Genomic DNA, 17888 nt, shown 5'->3' on the forward strand with positions numbered 1-17888 from the left:
GTCTCATTGGCTCATGACTCAGAAAAGATACGCTATGATGCCTCTCTGTTCATTTCCTTTGGTGAAGGATACGGTACGACGTCTCTCTGATTTACATTTACATTTACATTTAGGATACGGTACGATGTCTCTCTGATCACTTCCTTTGGCGAAGGATACAGTACGATGTCTCTCTGTTCTCTGTTCACTTCCTTTGGTGAAAGATACGCTATGATGCCTCTCTGTTCACTTCCTTTGGTGAAGGATACAGTACGATGTCTCTCTGTTCACTTGCTTTGGTGAAGGATACAGTACGATGCCTCTGTTCACTTCCTTTGGTGAAGGATACAGTATGATGTCTCTCTGTTCACTTCCTTTGGCGAAGGATACAGTACGATGTCTCTCTGTTCTCTGTTCACTTCCTTTGGCGAAGGATACAGTACGATGTCTCTCTGTTCTCTGTTCACTTCCTTTGGCGAAGGATACAGTACGATGTCTCTCTGTTCACTTCCTTTGGTGAAGGATACAGTACGATGTCTCTCTGTTCACTTGCTTTGGTGAAGGATACAGTACGATGCCTCTGTTCACTTCCTTTGGTGAAGGATACAGTATGATGTCTCTCTGTTCACTTGCTTTGGTGAAGGATACAGTATGATGTTTCTCTGTTCACTTGCTTTGGTGTAGGATACGGTGTGATGTCTCTCTGTTCACTTGCTTTGGTGAAGGATATGGTACGATGCAAAGCAATTTATTTTGGCTGTATGTGACAGCAAATCGTGGCGGCACAGATGGTGCAGTGGGTAGCACTGCCGCCTCACAGCAAGGAGGTCCTGGGTTCGAATCCCCGTCGGCCGGGGCCTCTCTGTGCGGTTCTCCCCGTGTCTGCGTGGGTTTCCTCCGGGTACTCCGGTTTCCTCCCACAGTCCAAAGACATGCAGGTTAGGCTGATTGGAGAGTCTAAATTTCCCATAGGTATGAGTGTGTGAGTGAATGGTGTGTGTGCCCTGCGATGGACTGGCGACCTGTCCAGGGTGTATTCCTGCCTTTCGCCCAATGTATGCTGGGATAGGCTCCAGCCCCCCTGCGACCCTGTTCAGGATAAGCGGGTTAAGATAATGGATGGATGGACAGCAAATCCCACAATACTTTGCTTCAAAGAAGCTATTGAAAGGATGACAGAATATTGATGCATTAGTATAACTTATGAGGCAGGGAATTAAGTATGTATCTTGTAAATCTATAAAAATCACAATGACAGATCACAAAGAGCCACTCTGTACGGATGTGTGATAACATGAACAAAAACCTTGTAACAACAGAAATATGATTGCAAATCAGTAGCTTAATAAAAAATTATTATAATTATATTAAACCAATCAATACATCATTACACAATACTGTATGTGATAATGGGATTGTTACAAAGATCTATTTACAGTATGATTTATGTCAAATCAAAATATAATATGATTAGAGGGCATATGTGTGTTCCAATGTCACTCCAGACTGATGTCACCACAAAACATAATCTTCTGCTGAACGGAAGCATGGTAAGGAAATGAAGAAGCCTTTAAGAACATTTTAAAACAGCCTTTGTCTTTGTAACAAACACTTTGAACTGGAACGGTCGCTCTGGCGAAATTGATTATTATATCAGTGTGACTAACCGGGGTGAAATAAAGCTTAAATAACATAAAGTGTACATTTAGTCTGGCCATTTTGTCATTTTATTGACATTGACATACATAGTGTCTTCAAGACTCTTTACCCAGACAACACAACTCTCACGCTGGAGCGCACAGAGCTCAGAGGGACGCACTCTGTCTCTTATTGTGGGACTGACGTTTCCACATCAAAGGAGCGGAAACGGAATATTGTGTCCATCAGTGATTGGTTGCTGTCAGTAAAGGTCAGTGAAATGGATCGTTACGTCCTCTGTCTCAGAGCTATGGCAAGCCGGGGGCCACATCGGCTGAGGCGGTCAGAGCCGTCGTCTTTCTTACAGAACATGTTTCACAATGTTCTGTAATGTCCCCCCCCAATACATGTCATATTTGCAGGAAACTATGTAACTCTTGCTCCAGGAACCATAATATTAATATTGACCGGGTGGATTGCGGTTTGCAATAAGTGACGTTATTGACTGTGTGGGATTCCATGAAAAGTGTAACCTTCATGTTATTCCCATGCAGCGAATGTGGTACAGATTGCCTGGCTCTCTTCAGTTCCCACACTGGATCATGTGTGGCGTGTGATTCATCCATGACATCATAAGCAGGGAACTTCCAAGAATCAAATTGTCAACAGTCAATAGACATGCGCAATTTCAATACAAGACGCTTGTAGGTGTTAGTGGATCACTTTAATCCAGAAATAGTCATTAGCTCATTAATTTCAATTTAAATACACAGGTATATCCATTAAATTACATAATGGCAGTAATTTTGGAGCAGCCAGAAATAGAAGTGGTGATATTTCGACCTCCCGCTAGACAGAAGTATGACGTTGAGCCTCAGCACAAGACTAGTTAGCTACAGAAACAGCTGGCAGACGGCCAATGGGTAAACCAAGGCAGCGTTAAACTCGTAATGTGCATTTGTGAGATTAAAAACATGAAAATTTTCTTGAAAATGAGCAAATACTGCTTGAGGAGAGTCCAGCAGCAACTAGAACCCTTTTGCTCAATAAATTAAGTAGTTTTCTCTCAAATGGGGAAATTTGACAATCACTTTTTAAGTTAAGTTATGTAACACTATGCAATGCTACTTTATTGAGGAACCTAATGCAACTTTGCAGTTGGTGCTGCGCTCTTAGTACTGACTACTGGCCCCCCGGAAAATAATATGACTGAATTTACAATAGCTGTGTGCAGTGCATCTGATACTGTAACTGTAGGCAATTTCTCATGTATTGGAATGACTGTATAGCATCTTAAGTAACGTGAGAGGAGTATTATATTGACAATGCCATTGTGCCTTGTTGTTTTGTTAGGCTTGCACGCACAAAGGCTGGTTCTACTCTACTGAAATGGATCTCAGTTCATGAGAGAGAAGGTTGTGGTTGAAGATTGGAGGCGTTTGGTGGAGCTCGGTGCACCCGTGGTTAGGTTCTCAGAAGCGCGTTGGTGAGCGTGAACCCCCAGCAGGACGCAGAAGCAGGCTGCGCTGTGTGCGTTTCCTGCGCAGTGCGTGTCAGAAAGGGTCCAGGCATTGAGTCGGATTTCGGATGGAGGAGCTCTGGGGCTGGGATTAAACCGGCGGCCGACGGGAGGGGAAGGGTTGGCGGTAGTCCTGTCGAGCGGGGCGCGCTGGGTACGTTCAGGACTGGGGGGTGCTCCAGCCAGCCATCAGGGCCGCCCCTGAAGAGTGCGATTTCACAGCGTTTCCTGTGCAGTAACCACACAGTCAAATGTGCCGTGGTCACTGAAGCATTAAGCCTCACTCACGGCACTGCTGCCGTCTAAAAAAACCAAATGGCGACATCAGTTCTAGGTTCTTCTGCCCTTTTCTACCTACCTATATGTTCACTTTTTCATGCCCTTAAAATATTTAATAACCACTCTACAAGTGGTAGAAGGAGACAAGAGGGTGTGTAAATGCACTGTATAGAGACACGGCATTGAGAGTCGCACAGAGGGGAGGAGAATACAATATGTACCCTACAGGACATATGCAAACATTTAGGGTCAAATGAGTTGAATGGAGTCTTCCTGTTTGATGGCGATCATTGGTTTAGAGTAGTCACAGTATTTATATGACAGGATTTGAATAGTATGCGCCAGGGTAATTTTGGTTTCTGTTTTCTGCCCAGTGCAATGGCATGAAGATATGACTGTGTTAGGCCTGCACTTCCTTGCACGTCGCACAGGATAAGAGCATCTGCTAAATGCCTGTAATGTAATGCCTGACATGAACGGATGTACCATAATATGCGGTGTTTGTCTATTTTTAACAGTCTAGTGACAGGGTTATGGTAGCTCTTGAGCCAATGAACACATCAAGCATCAGTGTAGTTTAACTGCAATGAGTACATTATGTAGGTATTTGTCGCCCCCTCCTGGCAGGCTGATAAATCACATGATCATCAGGACTTCCAGATTGGTGGCATGAATACTGAGACAGGACATTTTAATCGATATTATTTTTGAAAAACATTTACACAAAACCTCTTAATGCTATTACATTTAATGAAAACGTATCTGGTATATCGGTTTCTGTGGGAGGCAAGATCCAGCCCTTCTTGTGACCAAAGTCAGGGCTCTTGACTCTGGGTCTTCAGGCAGTTTTTGTCTATAGTTTTAGGAATAGCTGCCACCCTCAAACAGTTTAATGACCATGGCCTCCTGCGGATTGACAGTCAGTGTTGTCAGGGACAGGGCCCCTACGCGGTCCAGACCCGTGCTGGTCACGTAAACGCCCCCTGTGGGGAGGCTGGGGGCCCAGCTGGGGTCCAGCTCCTGGGGGTCAGGGCCCAAATTGAACAGGACCAGGAGGTGCACGCAGCCCCATGAGCGCAGGAAGGCCAGGAGGCCGGGAGCAGGCGAGGAGGGGGAGGCGGCAGAGGAGGAGTTGGTGAAGACCGCAGGGGAGGAGGAAGAGGAGGAGTTGGCGAAGGGGAGGAAGGTGAAGTTGCCGAAGAGGAGCACCTCCTCGCGGGAACGGGAGTGACTGAGCGAGTGGAACAGGGCCAGAGCTGTGCGCCTGGCCTTCTTCTGAGAGAGGGAGAGGGAGAGAAGGGTGAGAAAGGCAGGTAATACATTAAAATATATATATTTATGATCTTTGTTATGACTACTCTGATGATGCACATTTGAGAGGGAATTAGAGAGGGTTATGGAAATACAGGAAGAAAGGTGAAGGAGGAAACGGGGGTAAGAGAGCGAGAGGTAACGGGGACTGGGATGGAATAAGTGAAGAGGAGGTGGAAGGTGTAAATTTATATTCAGAAGGTGAGGGCGGGCGTCTCAGTTTGACAGTGTACTCACATCATTTGGCACGAAATCATCAGCAATGTCAATCAGAGCTTCCCGATGCCTTGAGCTGGCGTTGGTAGAGGCATTCTTCAATGAGAGAAAAGGTTCAGAGACACAGCACAACACAGCGCAGTATTCACAGATGTACATCTCTAATTCCTTTTGGAATGACCATCTGAGAGTCAAGCCGACTTCCCCCGTCACACGTTTCAGTTAGAATGCCTGTTAGGTGCTTATAAATGATCACGAAAGCTGATTGGTGGCCAGACGGAGGCTGCTGACCTGTGAGTGGCTGATCTCTTCACCATAGTTGATGACGGGGGTCCCAGGAAGGGTCATCGACAGGATCATAAGCATCCGCTGCAGCTCCCATGAAACTGCCCCTCCCATCTGAGACCATGGGAATAAACAATCATTTCATTTTAAACATAAATTGATTGAGCTACGAAAAATAGAAGTCTAATCAGTTATGACCCTTTACTTGAATACTGGCACTGAAAAAAAAAATAATGCTTACATTAATAATGCTTGTTAAATGAACATAAGAAAATGCTCTAGAGGGGCAGGAGGGTGGGAGGCCAGTAATGAATAAGGGGGGGGATCACGATGGTAAAATTCAAGAGTCCCATACTGTCCAGCTCGGCCACTGTCTCTGGGGCATCAGCAGCACGGTCTCCACGGCGACGGCGACCTCCAGTGAGGTCAGCGGGCGGGGAGAGGAGGGGAGCAGGGACTGGATCAGCAGATGCACCAGAGAGCTGTTCACCACAGCGCTGGGGACGCCGGGCTCTGAGGCAGCCTGCCACACCTGCCGCACCATCAAGATCCTCAACACACACAGGAAACACACACACAGTGACCTGAGGGAGAACACGCCGCTACGACCCTCAACACACACAGTGACCCGAGAGAGAACACACCGCTACGACCCTCAACACACACAGTGACCTGAGAGAGAACACACCGCTAAGACCCTCAACACACACAGTGACCTGAGAGAGAAAACGCCACTACGACCCTCAACACACACAGTGACCTGAGAGAGAGCACACCGCTACGACCCTCAACACACACAGTGACCTGAGAGAGAACACACCACTACGACCCTCAACACACACAGTGACCTGAGAGAGAAAACGCCACCATGACCCTCAACACACACAGTGACCTGAGAGAGAGCACACCACTACGACCCTCAACACACACAGGAAACACACACACACAGTGACCTGAGAGAGAACACACCGCTACTACCCTCAACACACACAGTGACCTGAGAGAGAACACACCGCTACGACCCTCAACACACACAGTGACCTGAGAGAGAACACACCACTACGACCCTCAACACACACAGTGACCTGAGAGAGAACACACAGCTAAGACCCTCAACACACACAGTGACCTGAGAGAGAACACACCACTACGACCCTCAACACACACAGTGACCTGAGGGAGAACACACCACTACGACCCTCAACACACACAGGAAACACACACACACACACAGTGACCTGAGAGAGAACACACCACTACGACCCTCAACACACACAGTGACCCGAGAGAGAACACACCGCTACGACCCTCAACACACACAGTGACCTGAGAGAGAACACACCGCTAAGACCCTCAACACACACAGTGACCTGAGAGAGAACACACAGCTAAGACCCTCAACACACACAGGAAACACACACACACAGTGACCTGAGAGAGAACACACCGCTACTACCCTCAACACACACAGTGACCTGAGAGAGAACACACCACTACGACCCTCAACACACACAGTGATCTGAGAGAGAACACACCACTACGACCCTCAACACACACAGTGACCTGAGAGAGAACACACAGCTAAGACCCTCAACACACACAGTGACCTGAGAGAGAACACACCACTACGACCCTCAACACACACAGTGACCTGAGGGAGAACACACCGCTACGACCCTCAACACACACAGTGACCTGAGAGAGAACACACCACTACGACCCTCAACACACACAGTGACCTGAGAGAGAAAACGCCACCATGACCCTCAACACACACAGTGACCTGAGAGAGAGCACACCACTACGACCCTCAACACACACAGGAAACACACACACACAGTGACCTGAGAGAGAACACACCGCTACTACCCTCAACACACACAGTGACCTGAGAGAGAACACACCGCTACGACCCTCAACACACACAGTGACCTGAGAGAGAACACACCACTACGACCCTCAACACACACAGTGACCTGAGAGAGAACACACAGCTAAGACCCTCAACACACACAGTGACCTGAGAGAGAACACACCACTACGACCCTCAACACACACAGTGACCTGAGGGAGAACACACCACTACGACCCTCAACACACACAGGAAACACACACACACACACAGTGACCTGAGAGAGAACACACCACTACGACCCTCAACACACACAGTGACCCGAGAGAGAACACACCGCTACGACCCTCAACACACACAGTGACCTGAGAGAGAACACACCGCTAAGACCCTCAACACACACAGTGACCTGAGAGAGAACACACAGCTAAGACCCTCAACACACACAGGAAACACACACACACAGTGACCTGAGAGAGAACACACCGCTACTACCCTCAACACACACAGTGACCTGAGAGAGAACACACCACTACGACCCTCAACACACACAGTGATCTGAGAGAGAACACACCACTACGACCCTCAACACACACAGTGACCTGAGAGAGAACACACAGCTAAGACCCTCAACACACACAGTGACCTGAGAGAGAACACACCACTACGACCCTCAACACACACAGTGACCTGAGGGAGAACACACCACTACGACCCTCAACACACACAGTGACCTGAGAGAGAACACACCGCTAAGACCCTCAACACACACAGTGACCTGAGAGAGAACACACCGCTAAGACCCTCAACACACACAGTGACCTGAGAGAGAACACACAGCTAAGACCCTCAACACACACAGGAAACGCACACACACAGTGACCTGAGAGAGAACACACCGCTACTACCCTCAACACACACAGTGACCTGAGAGAGAACACACCACTACGACCCTCAACACACACAGTGACCTGAGGGAGAACACACCACTACGACCCTCAACACACACAGTGACCTGAGAGAGAACACACCACTACGACCCTCAACACACACAGTGACCTGAGAGAGAACACACCACTACGACCCTCAACACACACAGTGACCTGAGAGAGAACACACCAATATGACTCTCAACACACACAGGAAACACACACACAGTGACCTGAGCGAGAACACGCCACTACGACCCAGAAATGAGGTGGAGATACAGGTGAAAACAGACACAGGTACAAGCAGACACACAGGCGACATGACAGTTAACACAGTAACATGTACAGACAGAAAACGGGTAGAGAAACACAGGGGGACACAGACACAGGTAGAAGAACCAAAAAGCTGTCACAGGTGGAGACTCATATACAGGTAATAGAAAGCACAAAAGGTGGAAAAAGACAGGACAGAAACGGCATGCAGACTAAATGTGTTCTTAGAGAGACTGGCCGATCAGTTCCATCACTTTCCCCCCAGTGCCATCAACAACATCAAAATATGAATTTTGTAGCAAGATGGTAATAGAAAGGAATAGACATGAAATTTTTCATATTTCAGAAATATTCCCAGTGTCCCAGACATATAAAGTGTAATGGTTTCCCAGCAATATCAGAATTCTGTAGCGGACACTACAAATGAAATTACCCGCTAGCTGAAAATATACAGGGCCCATGAAAACAGCAAGGCGTCATGAGGATAATTACCTCTCATTGTCCTCTTGGTTATAATCCTGCACTAGGGCCCTCCACTCCTGCAGAGTCTGAAAAGCACAGGCAAGCTCACTCCTGCCCTCTGCCTGCACTATGGGCACATTTTGACACACGCTCAATTGACCGGTTTACATTCGGTGTCTAATCTTACCCATGAAGGGCCAGTGCGGGTGCAGGTTTTTGTTTTAGCCCAGCATTAAGACCCCTGATTCTACTTATCCAGGTCTTAATTGAAGACCACGATTAGTGAATTAGTAGTCAGGTGATGTGGTGCTGGTGTAAAACAGAAACTGGCCCTTTTTGGATAAGACTGGGCACCCCTGACTTAAGACCTATTTTACACTTCCAAAATGAACCATTTCAGTGATTATCTATGACCCTTCTCTCACACTGGGGCACGCGTTTTGGATATTTTGCGTACCTGTTCTGAATAGGCAACGTCTGTGTCACATATACCAAATCCAGCCACCCCCTGTTCCAGCCAGAACTGCAATGCATTCTAGGAAGAAATAATGTTATTACAGTAGGCTTACAGTAATTACAGTAAAGGGGACACCAATTAGCATTGCAGTTGCATTACCATGTCACCTTACAATTAAACACATCTCCACATCCTATTCTCAAAAAGTAATAACAATCCAGTGATACGTCAACTCTTACAAAGATAGTGTACATTACTTGATCTCACCTGTACTGGCCCAGATGTTTCTGCTGGTCCATCTGATAAATCCAGGTTGCAGAGGTCCAATAGGATTTTCATACCTGGTTCAGTGACATTTTGGGATATTAACTTTTAAAAATGGTTTATAATAAACCTATAATTCTCAAATGGTAAAGAAAATCTCTGAAGAAAGGAAAATGGAGGTCAGTATAGTTCTATAAAAGAAAATCTGCAGTTTATCTAATTAACAACTAGTGTCAGGTATTAATTAAAACTGTTTTTTTAAAGACATTTCACTTTCCTAAAAAATCTCCATCTACACTTGTGGAAACGTGGTAGACTACATAATAAGGTAGGCATGTTTTCTGACAACCTTCCTGGTTGTATTTGGCAATGGCTTTCTGGTTGTCAGTGAAAAATAGTTTTCAGACGAAAGGACTAGTTTTAATCCCATTGCTGAAATGAGGCTGCTGTAATGATTCAGGTGTTTGTTAGTAATCCTCTAGAATAATAGATATGCACATCCGTGACTGCAGGGGTATGCTGTATCACGCCTAGGCCAGTTTTGAGCTCATTGTATCGGGGCTACGTGGAGCCTAGCCCACAAATAAATGTACGCACATTAAATTTCAAATTTATTAATGGATAACCCCTAGCGATGAGCCATCTCGTTTTCGAGGGGGTCCAACATTAACATTAACCATGTTGAAGCCGAATCGCTCAGGGTCCAGCGGTGGCCCTGAGAAGAATGAAGATGGAGAATGTCAACCTCTAAAAGAAACATTAGCCTATCGGTTCCACAAGACTGGCCAAATGACGGTGAAGCTGTCAACCCATCTGTTGTTACTAAAACTGTACAGACACGGCTCCATAACACTGCTAAGTATGGACAAGAAATTTAAACTTGTACCAGGCGTACTTCTCACGGCGTGTCAAGGTGCTGCTATCAAAACCATGCAAAGTTATCTGCAAAAGGCAGAAAGCACATGAACTGATACACGCGAGGCGCTCGATGAGGCGAATGAGAACGTTAATGCGCTGAGGACATTGAGGACAAACTAAAAGAATTGCACACGGAAGTGTCCCTTCTCACTAAAGCTGAACCTCAACCCCGCAATGTGTGGAAGATAGGATTCCTCTGAATTTGAACTTGAATGAGTTATGATCACTTGCCAGCGAAAGAGATCAGGGAGATGGTGAAAGACCACCCTGATCCTGAAAAGCTCTTGGCGAAATTCCGAAGAATTATTACAGATTATGATCTTCGTACTAAACTGCACCAACATGATATTTGGTTCATGTGTAGAGCTAAATTATCACTTGAAGCTTGGTGTTCGATCTCATCAGACCTGAGATAAAAGCTGGTATAGTAAAACTGTTAAAACCCCTCACAATTAGCTCGACTGGGACCATGTGAATTCATGCTGTGGTTTTGTGGGGCTTGTCACAGGGTTTATATTGCACAAGGACATATTATCAAAATTGCAAGTGTGTATTGAAATTGGGGAGGTCATGATGAAACCATTAAGGTTATATACACTATCTACTGGAACATCTGGAACATTCCACAAACAACCACCACCCCCTCCCCACCCCCGCCCCCACCAACCATCTGGAACATCCCCCTGGGTACTTGATAAACTATCACGCAGCCTCCAGAGAGGATAACCAGTCAAGATAAAAGGCATTATGCCCCACCAATAAAGCAGTGCCTAATTAAAGCAGACACTGTAGCAGCTGTCAAGGACATTGCCAAAGTTTTGGAAAAGCAGAGACATATTATGACAATGCGCCAGCCACACCAACTCTCCTGTTTAGTCTGTGGGAAAGCCGGATGGCTCCGGACATCTAACCATAGACTACAGGGAATAAACAAAGTCGCAGAACAATTAAGGTCTGTTTTTAGCTGACCCATCTACAACACTGGGACAAATTTATCCTCATTATTGTGCATTCAGTGTCTGAGACGTGTCTAATTGGGGCGACATGGCTCAGGCAGTAAGAGCAGTCATCTGGCAGTCGGAGGGTTGCCGGTACGATCCCCCGCCCGGGCTGTGTCGAAGTGTCCCTGAGCAAGACACCTAACCCCCAAATGCTCCTGACGAGCTGGTCGGCACCTTGCATGGCAGCCAATCGCCGTCGGTGTGTGAGTGTGTGTTTGAATGGGTGAATGAGAAGCATCAATTGTACAGCGCTTTGGATACAGGCGGTATATAAATGCCAACCATTTACCATTTAATTGGATTTGCAGGTTTCAGTCAGAGAGACAGGATTGGTTTCAGTTTACATTAGATAGACAAAAATGGACCAGAGTACCTAGGGATCTCATCATGCCCCTACAGACATCGGAGTCCAGTGAAGGACCCCATTACTAAAATCACATTAAAGGTTCAATATTTCTACAGTACATTGATGATTGGCTGGTGTCCCCCCCAGACAGAGAAACACATATGAGAGATATAAAAATCATGATGAAGGGCTAAGCTGCAGGAAATAGTCTAACTAATCGTATCTTTCAAGGACCCACTATATCACACTGCCAGCACAGCCTGACTCTGGTTCAAGCTGCTGCTATATTGAACTGTCCACATCAACAAACCTACAACAGTTATAGGGCTAAGGAGGATGTTAAGGATTGTTGAATTTCAAGCATGCTCAGAATGCTAGGATACACCTCAACCATAAACTGAAATGTTGAAGCGCAATCCTGAACCATGCTGAGAACTGAACAAGCACAAGGGCCTGTTCTAGGCTTTCCCAAACAAATTTAATATCCATGTTACTGAGTCCAGTGGAGTTATGCCTGACTGTTGCAGGAACATGGAGGGAAATGTCAGACAAAATGAGGTTTTGACAGACAGCACCTGGAATTAAAATAAAAGAAAGCCCTCCCCAGTTCCTCCTCCATGGCTTCATTTGAAGAGTCCAGCAAAAACAGAGACCGAGTATCTCTGTCATACAGCAAACAGCCACCCAATACTTTCTGTTGACGGGTTGCTACATGAATGATGGCAAAATATTCTCAAGTCATGCTGTTTGTAATGAATGCAGAACACTAAAATAAGGCTCCCCACCCCTCTCCCACTCTGCACGGGCTGCTGAATTGGTAACTCCCATAGAAGCATGTAAATTGGGCGAGTGAAAATATGTTGCTATTTATACCAACTCGCATCATCATGCATTTGCTGTGATAAATGATTTTGGTGGTGTATGGGCACAGACGGAGGAACTTTCTGACAGCCACTGGAGGAAAAAATAGCAAACCGGACACAAGTTTCTGCACCGTTGGGAGCCTGCGAGCTTGTGAATGCAAAGCGTCGAGCACCGTAGCACATGGAAATGGCACAAATAATTCAAGAGAGGCGCAGAGCTTGCAAAGCAGCAAAGGCCGCAGCTCTCTCCCCCCCCCCCCCTTTCCCAGGGAGGAGATGACAGGATGTTATAACTCTGCTTTAGTGGCATCTGCCTCTACACTCCTGTCCGCAAAAGAGACACAAAGAATCTGCAAACAAGGCATAGGGAGGAGCGCTCAACCTGGCACCACAAGCTCTGATCTCATTCATCACTTCAGCTTGTCATAGGCGGTCACGTTCCAGTGCTGAGAAAATGCACACGTTTGCTAAGGCCAGCGTGGCAAGACTGTGGGGCTTTTTAAATTGACTACTGTAAACAACATAGTGAGTGTGCATGGACCAATAGTGGTGCTGCTACTAAACTTCCATTGCAGCCTCATCCTTGACCCAATCCTTATAAGCACAAATATATACTATTAAATATCAATACATACTGTAAATAATATACAACCAGATACAAATAAATTGCTGTAAATAAAGCCTTCAGTTAACTAAATAAGTAATGAAGGGATCCTCTGCACTTTGCCATTACAGTCACCACAGAAACAACAAAAGCTTAGGCCAGGATAATCAAATCTGCAGTATTGATGATTTTGATTTCTACTGTACCTGATGAATTAATCAACTAATGCCTTTGAGTTTCCAGAGATTTAGCTCAGGTCCCAGATTTAAGTAACCGGATTAGAGGGGAAGAAATAAAAACCAGCAGTACTACTTGTCACCAGCAGTCATGCTTTAGGCCGTACTCCGGAGATCCCAGGCCGAATGATGGAGATAAGAATATGGGTAAGTAAGACGGAGATGAGAATATGGGTGAGTAAGACGGAGATAAGAATATGGGTAATATACACGCCCCCCCCCCGCCTTCAGCTAGCTCACCTGCACTGTGCCCTTCTGTGACCAGCTGCTGGAACTGGGCCAGGGTTCCCAGGGTTTCATTGAACTGCATGAGGTCGGAGGGGGCGCTGTCCTGGGGAAAGAGTCCCTCCAGCACCAGGGCTCCCACCCCCAGGGACTCCAGGTAGGGCAGACGGTCCCGAACCCCTGACAAAAAAAAAAAAAAAAAAAAACCACACACACCACCCACATGTCAAAAACCTAGGCGCAAAAACCCAGCGGCTGTGTGTAAATTAGAAGGCATTTGAAAGAAAAGGAAACTATCGTCTGGGCCATATACCTTCTACATTAAAATACACTTTTACAGTTATTTAGCTAATGCTTTTATCCAAAAGGACATTAAGTAGACTTAGCAGGGGCCAATCGCCCTGTAGCAATATGGGGTTAAGGGCCTTGCTCAAGGGCCCAACAGCTGCACTGATCCTATTGTTGCTACACTGGGGTTTGAACCACCGACCTTCCAGGTCCCAGTCAAGGACCTTAGCCACTGGGTACAGGCTGCTCCACTGGCTACTTCTACTGCCTGAGTCTCTGTGTTGAATATTTTGCACTTGTGTTGCCACTTGATAACTTAATATCTGATGATGAGAAAGGGCTGCTCAGTTCACACAGGCTCGTCAGCTGAACGCCGGCCAGAGATTACGCAGCATTGTGTCAGGCCTTGACCAGAACATTCACAGTCTCTGCTTCAACATTATCCAATTAATCCCGTCTTGATAGAGCGACTGACTATTTTTGTAAGTGATTTTAAAAAATAAAATAAAAATGAAAACTCATTTGGAACATTTACAGAACGTTCCAGTAATGTTCTGGGAACTAAAATTTGGTAATTCTGGTTTATTCTGAGCTCCTAGAATGCACTCCACCCCTCAACTCAATTTTTAAAAGTTGAACATCACTTTTTACAGGGACACTGTCACAAAGAAGCTTTACAGTGGAAATACCAAAAAAAAAAAAAAAAAACAACTAACGGGTACGAACCCAATCTCCTCGTACAGAACCAGCCGTGGGTTTGACTCACCGTTGATGCCCCCTGGCCCGTCCCCGTGGGCGGACAGCAGCAGGGCGGGCTGCATTCGGTAGAAGAGCGCCCTCTGCCACCACTGCAGGGGCGGGGCGATGGGCCGGGGGCTGGTGGCGATGATGGCCACGGCGCCGCACAGCAGGGCCAGCCAGCCCAGCCAGAAGAGCAGCACCAGGCGGGCACGGAGCTTCCTCCACCACGGGGTCCCGGCCACCTCCTCCAGCTCCTCCTTGCTCAGGGGCCCCGAGAGGCTCCGCTCCGGGGGCTCTGTGTCGGGGATGAGGAGGGGCACCGTCTCCGAGCCCCCCGGGCTGCCCGACGGCACGGGGGCCGCGCCGGCCGTCACGCTCCCGTAACCCGGGTCTCCGTCCACCCTGAGAGGCATCTCGTCTCACTGCGAGCGACAGGGGGGACAGAGAGACCCTTATTACAGGCAGAGCGGCATCTCGTCTCACTGCGAGCGACAGGGGGGACAGAGAGACCCTTATTACAGGCAGAGCGGCATCTCGTCCCACTGCGAGCGACAGGGGGGACAGAGAGACCCTTATTACAGGCAGAGCGGCATCTCGTCCCACTGCGAGCAACAGGGGGGACAGAGAGACCCTTATTACAGGCAGAGCAGCATCTCGTCCCACTGCAAGCGACAGGGGGGACAGAGAGACCCTTATTACAGGCAGAGCGGCATCTCGTCTCACTGTGAGCAACAGGGTGGACAGAGAGACCCTTATTACAGGCAGAGCAGCATCTCGTCTCACTGCGAGCGACAGGGGGGACAGAGAGACCCTTATTCATTACAGCCCAGCTTGAGGTACAGGAAGTGAAAGTTCAGCACCTGTATGGGAAAGTGCCACCAGAATCATCCACAAAGAATCTAAGATAAAAATGGTTGTATATTTTCAGTTTTTTTATGCAGTTACAGAGGTTGGCACAGGACTTCTGAAAACATAGCATTATGTTTATTGCATGTTTACCATTTCACCCTACCAAAATAGAAAATGTAAAATATCATAAAGTAACAAGATGAAAAAAAAATGGTTAACTGATTTAAGAGATTAAGTCTTATAACAAGACTAAAAACAGTTAAGACAGTGTGGTCTTCTCAGTTCGCAGATGTGAAGCAAATCTTCCTGAGATGAGATTTTCTGGAAGAGCACCTGAGACAGTGGAGTTTCCACTGAATAGCTATGCAGAAGTTAAATAGCTATGTAGGCTTTTCTTGTTGAAGAGTGATGCTATATTCCTCCTGTACAATTCCTGACACTTACAGGTTTTCCCCAAACATCCACGCTGGTAATATGTGGTGGCCCAACACCCTGTTAAGTGGCTGCATATTGGATTTATCATTTTCTTTGTTGCTTATAGACCACATAACATTGTCCATAGAGCCTTACAGCACATGCAATGATTACTATTAATGGTATACGAGTACTTTACCAATATGGTACTGTTTGTTACCAGTAGGGACTATCAGCAATTACTTTGATTACTTTTTCTAGCTTTATTCATGCATGGGTATAAAATCCCCAAATATGTTAAAGAATGTATTTTGGATACATTCAGCACTTTGGATAAAGGCGCTACATAAATGCCAGCCATTTACCATTTACCATGAATTTCAGCCATATAATTCTGAAATGTAGCGCCATATAGCACAGAGGCGTACTCACCTGCAGAGCCTGCAGAAATGTCTTTGCGGTCAGATGTACTGCCCTGTTCGTTTCGAGGTCTGAGGCGGTGTGCGGTGCGCTACTCCTGCCGCCCTCCGGTCCTCAGGGTGCGGCTGCTTTCTGCCCCTCGCCCCCGTCAAAGTGAAGTAGCTGGATCAGGCTCCGGTCCTAATGAAGCAACTTTCAGGGCAATTAGCACAGAGCCGTTAACTGCTGCCACACCCCCTTAACACATTCTGGGCATATTCAGACCAGAGTGCCGCCATTTTGTGTCGGTCGCAGTACCACGGAAAACAGAATCGCAACAATGTAAAATGTTGCCGCCATATTGTGCCTTTGCTCCCAATGCGGTCAAACGCCTCTGTGCCACTGTGGTCAGCCGATTGATGTGAGGGTTCTGAGACCAGGTTCACAATACTGCAGATTGATGAACTTAAACATGTTTGATAGATTATTTGTGTGTGTGTGTGTGTGTGTGTGTGTGTGTGTGTGTGTGTGTGTGTGTGTGTGTGTGTGTGTGTGTGTGTGTGTGTGTGTGTGTGTGTGTGTGTCTGGGTTGGGGGGGGTCAGGCAGCTCAGAGTGTGAATACTGAGTAAGACAGAAAGTCTTGGAAACTGAAGAAAGCAGCCTGGTGTTACGCCATTTGTGCCAACTTCTCACAATAGTGACAAGAAGGCTGTGAGACTAGGCTGATGCCACTGCTTGCAGGCGTGTTAGAGTGGTCCTGGTACACCTTAGAAGGCTGCTGGGTCAAATGAGAGTCATTGTAATGACATAATTACCTCTGCTGACCCTGTGCAGAGATGTTTTCAACCTCACATCAGGCAAGTGCACAGTCAGGGAACAAGGAGGGCTTGAGCCCCTGCCCTTTTGCCCTCAGAGTCAAAAAGTGCTGGTGCTTTTTCGGCTGGTGTTAATTGTATTTTATTTTTTTCTTCATATTAAATTTAATTAAATCAAATTTCAAGAGGGAAATGTATAGTAGTATCCACGCAAAAATACACTTAATTTCAAAAGTACTCCCTTAATTTTAAAAGTACTCCGCTCTTCAACGCCCCAGTCCAAACGGTTTTGTCTCAAATCAATCAACGTCGTATCTTCCGACATTCCGAATAAAACTTCCGAATAAAACAAGCCCCAGTTCGGTTACGGTGAATGATATCACTCAGGTAGGCATTGTTTTAATTATGAAACCACGATTAAACAACACTTACTTACTTACTTACTTACTTTATATGTTATATATCCGTTGATGAAGTCGGACTTACCAGTTGCCATCTTCACGCCGTAATTTCGTCATTACTAGCCTCGGTACTGCCGAGCAAGCAAGCTCGTCTAATTATCATTAAAACGACGTTATATCCGTCATTCACAACTTACAATTTTCCAATTAATTTCTGAAGCAGGCAGTTTTGTATCGTTTTTATAGTTTAGTGAGAAGGAACATCATTTTCTTTATAGCCTGTTTTCTAAAAACGTGATGTTTAAAAGTGTATTGTTTGGGCA

The 17888-nt window shown here is 46.4% G+C and overlaps 1 protein-coding gene across 6 annotated transcripts; it reads right to left on the reverse strand.

The window, feature by feature from the left end:
* Positions 1–4147: 4147 nt before the first annotated feature.
* Positions 4148–17878, reverse strand: si:dkey-202g17.3 (4F2 cell-surface antigen heavy chain). Of its 6 annotated transcripts, none has more exons than XM_061217680.1 (11): positions 17651–17878; positions 16382–16549; positions 14712–15108; positions 13673–13837; positions 9468–9541; positions 9201–9278; positions 8774–8829; positions 5583–5778; positions 5234–5341; positions 4964–5038; positions 4148–4690 (listed from the first exon to the last, which is right to left on the reverse strand). In XM_061217680.1, the coding sequence occupies exons 3-11, from the start codon at positions 15097–15099 to the stop codon at positions 4277–4279; spliced, it is 1554 nt and encodes a 517-aa protein (XP_061073664.1). In that variant the 5' UTR covers positions 15100–15108; positions 16382–16549; positions 17651–17878; the 3' UTR covers positions 4148–4276. The 6 variants fall into 6 exon arrangements, with proteins under 6 accessions (XP_061073664.1, XP_061073662.1, XP_061073668.1 ...); XM_061217678.1 differs by having other exon boundaries at positions 16382–16561; XM_061217684.1 differs by having other exon boundaries at positions 17613–17878.
* Positions 17879–17888: the final 10 nt, after the last annotated feature.

This window comes from Conger conger, chromosome 13 (genome assembly GCF_963514075.1).
Source record: "Conger conger chromosome 13, fConCon1.1, whole genome shotgun sequence".
Taxonomy (NCBI): domain Eukaryota; kingdom Metazoa; phylum Chordata; class Actinopteri; order Anguilliformes; family Congridae; genus Conger; species Conger conger.

Excerpts from the sequence above, each read along its gene's own strand:
- si:dkey-202g17.3 (XM_061217680.1), bottom strand. The coding sequence starts at position 15,099 with ATGCCTCTCAGGGTGGACGGAGACCCGGGTTACGGGAGCGTGACGGCC. Across the intron at positions 9,542-13,672 it reads CACAGAAGGGCACAGTGCAG|GTATGAAAATCCTATTGGAC; the intron begins GTGAGCTAGCTG and ends TCACTGAACCAG. Across the intron at positions 5,779-8,773 it reads AACCAAGAGGACAATGAGAG|GATCTTGATGGTGCGGCAGG; the intron begins GTAATTATCCTC and ends GTGTGTGTTGAG.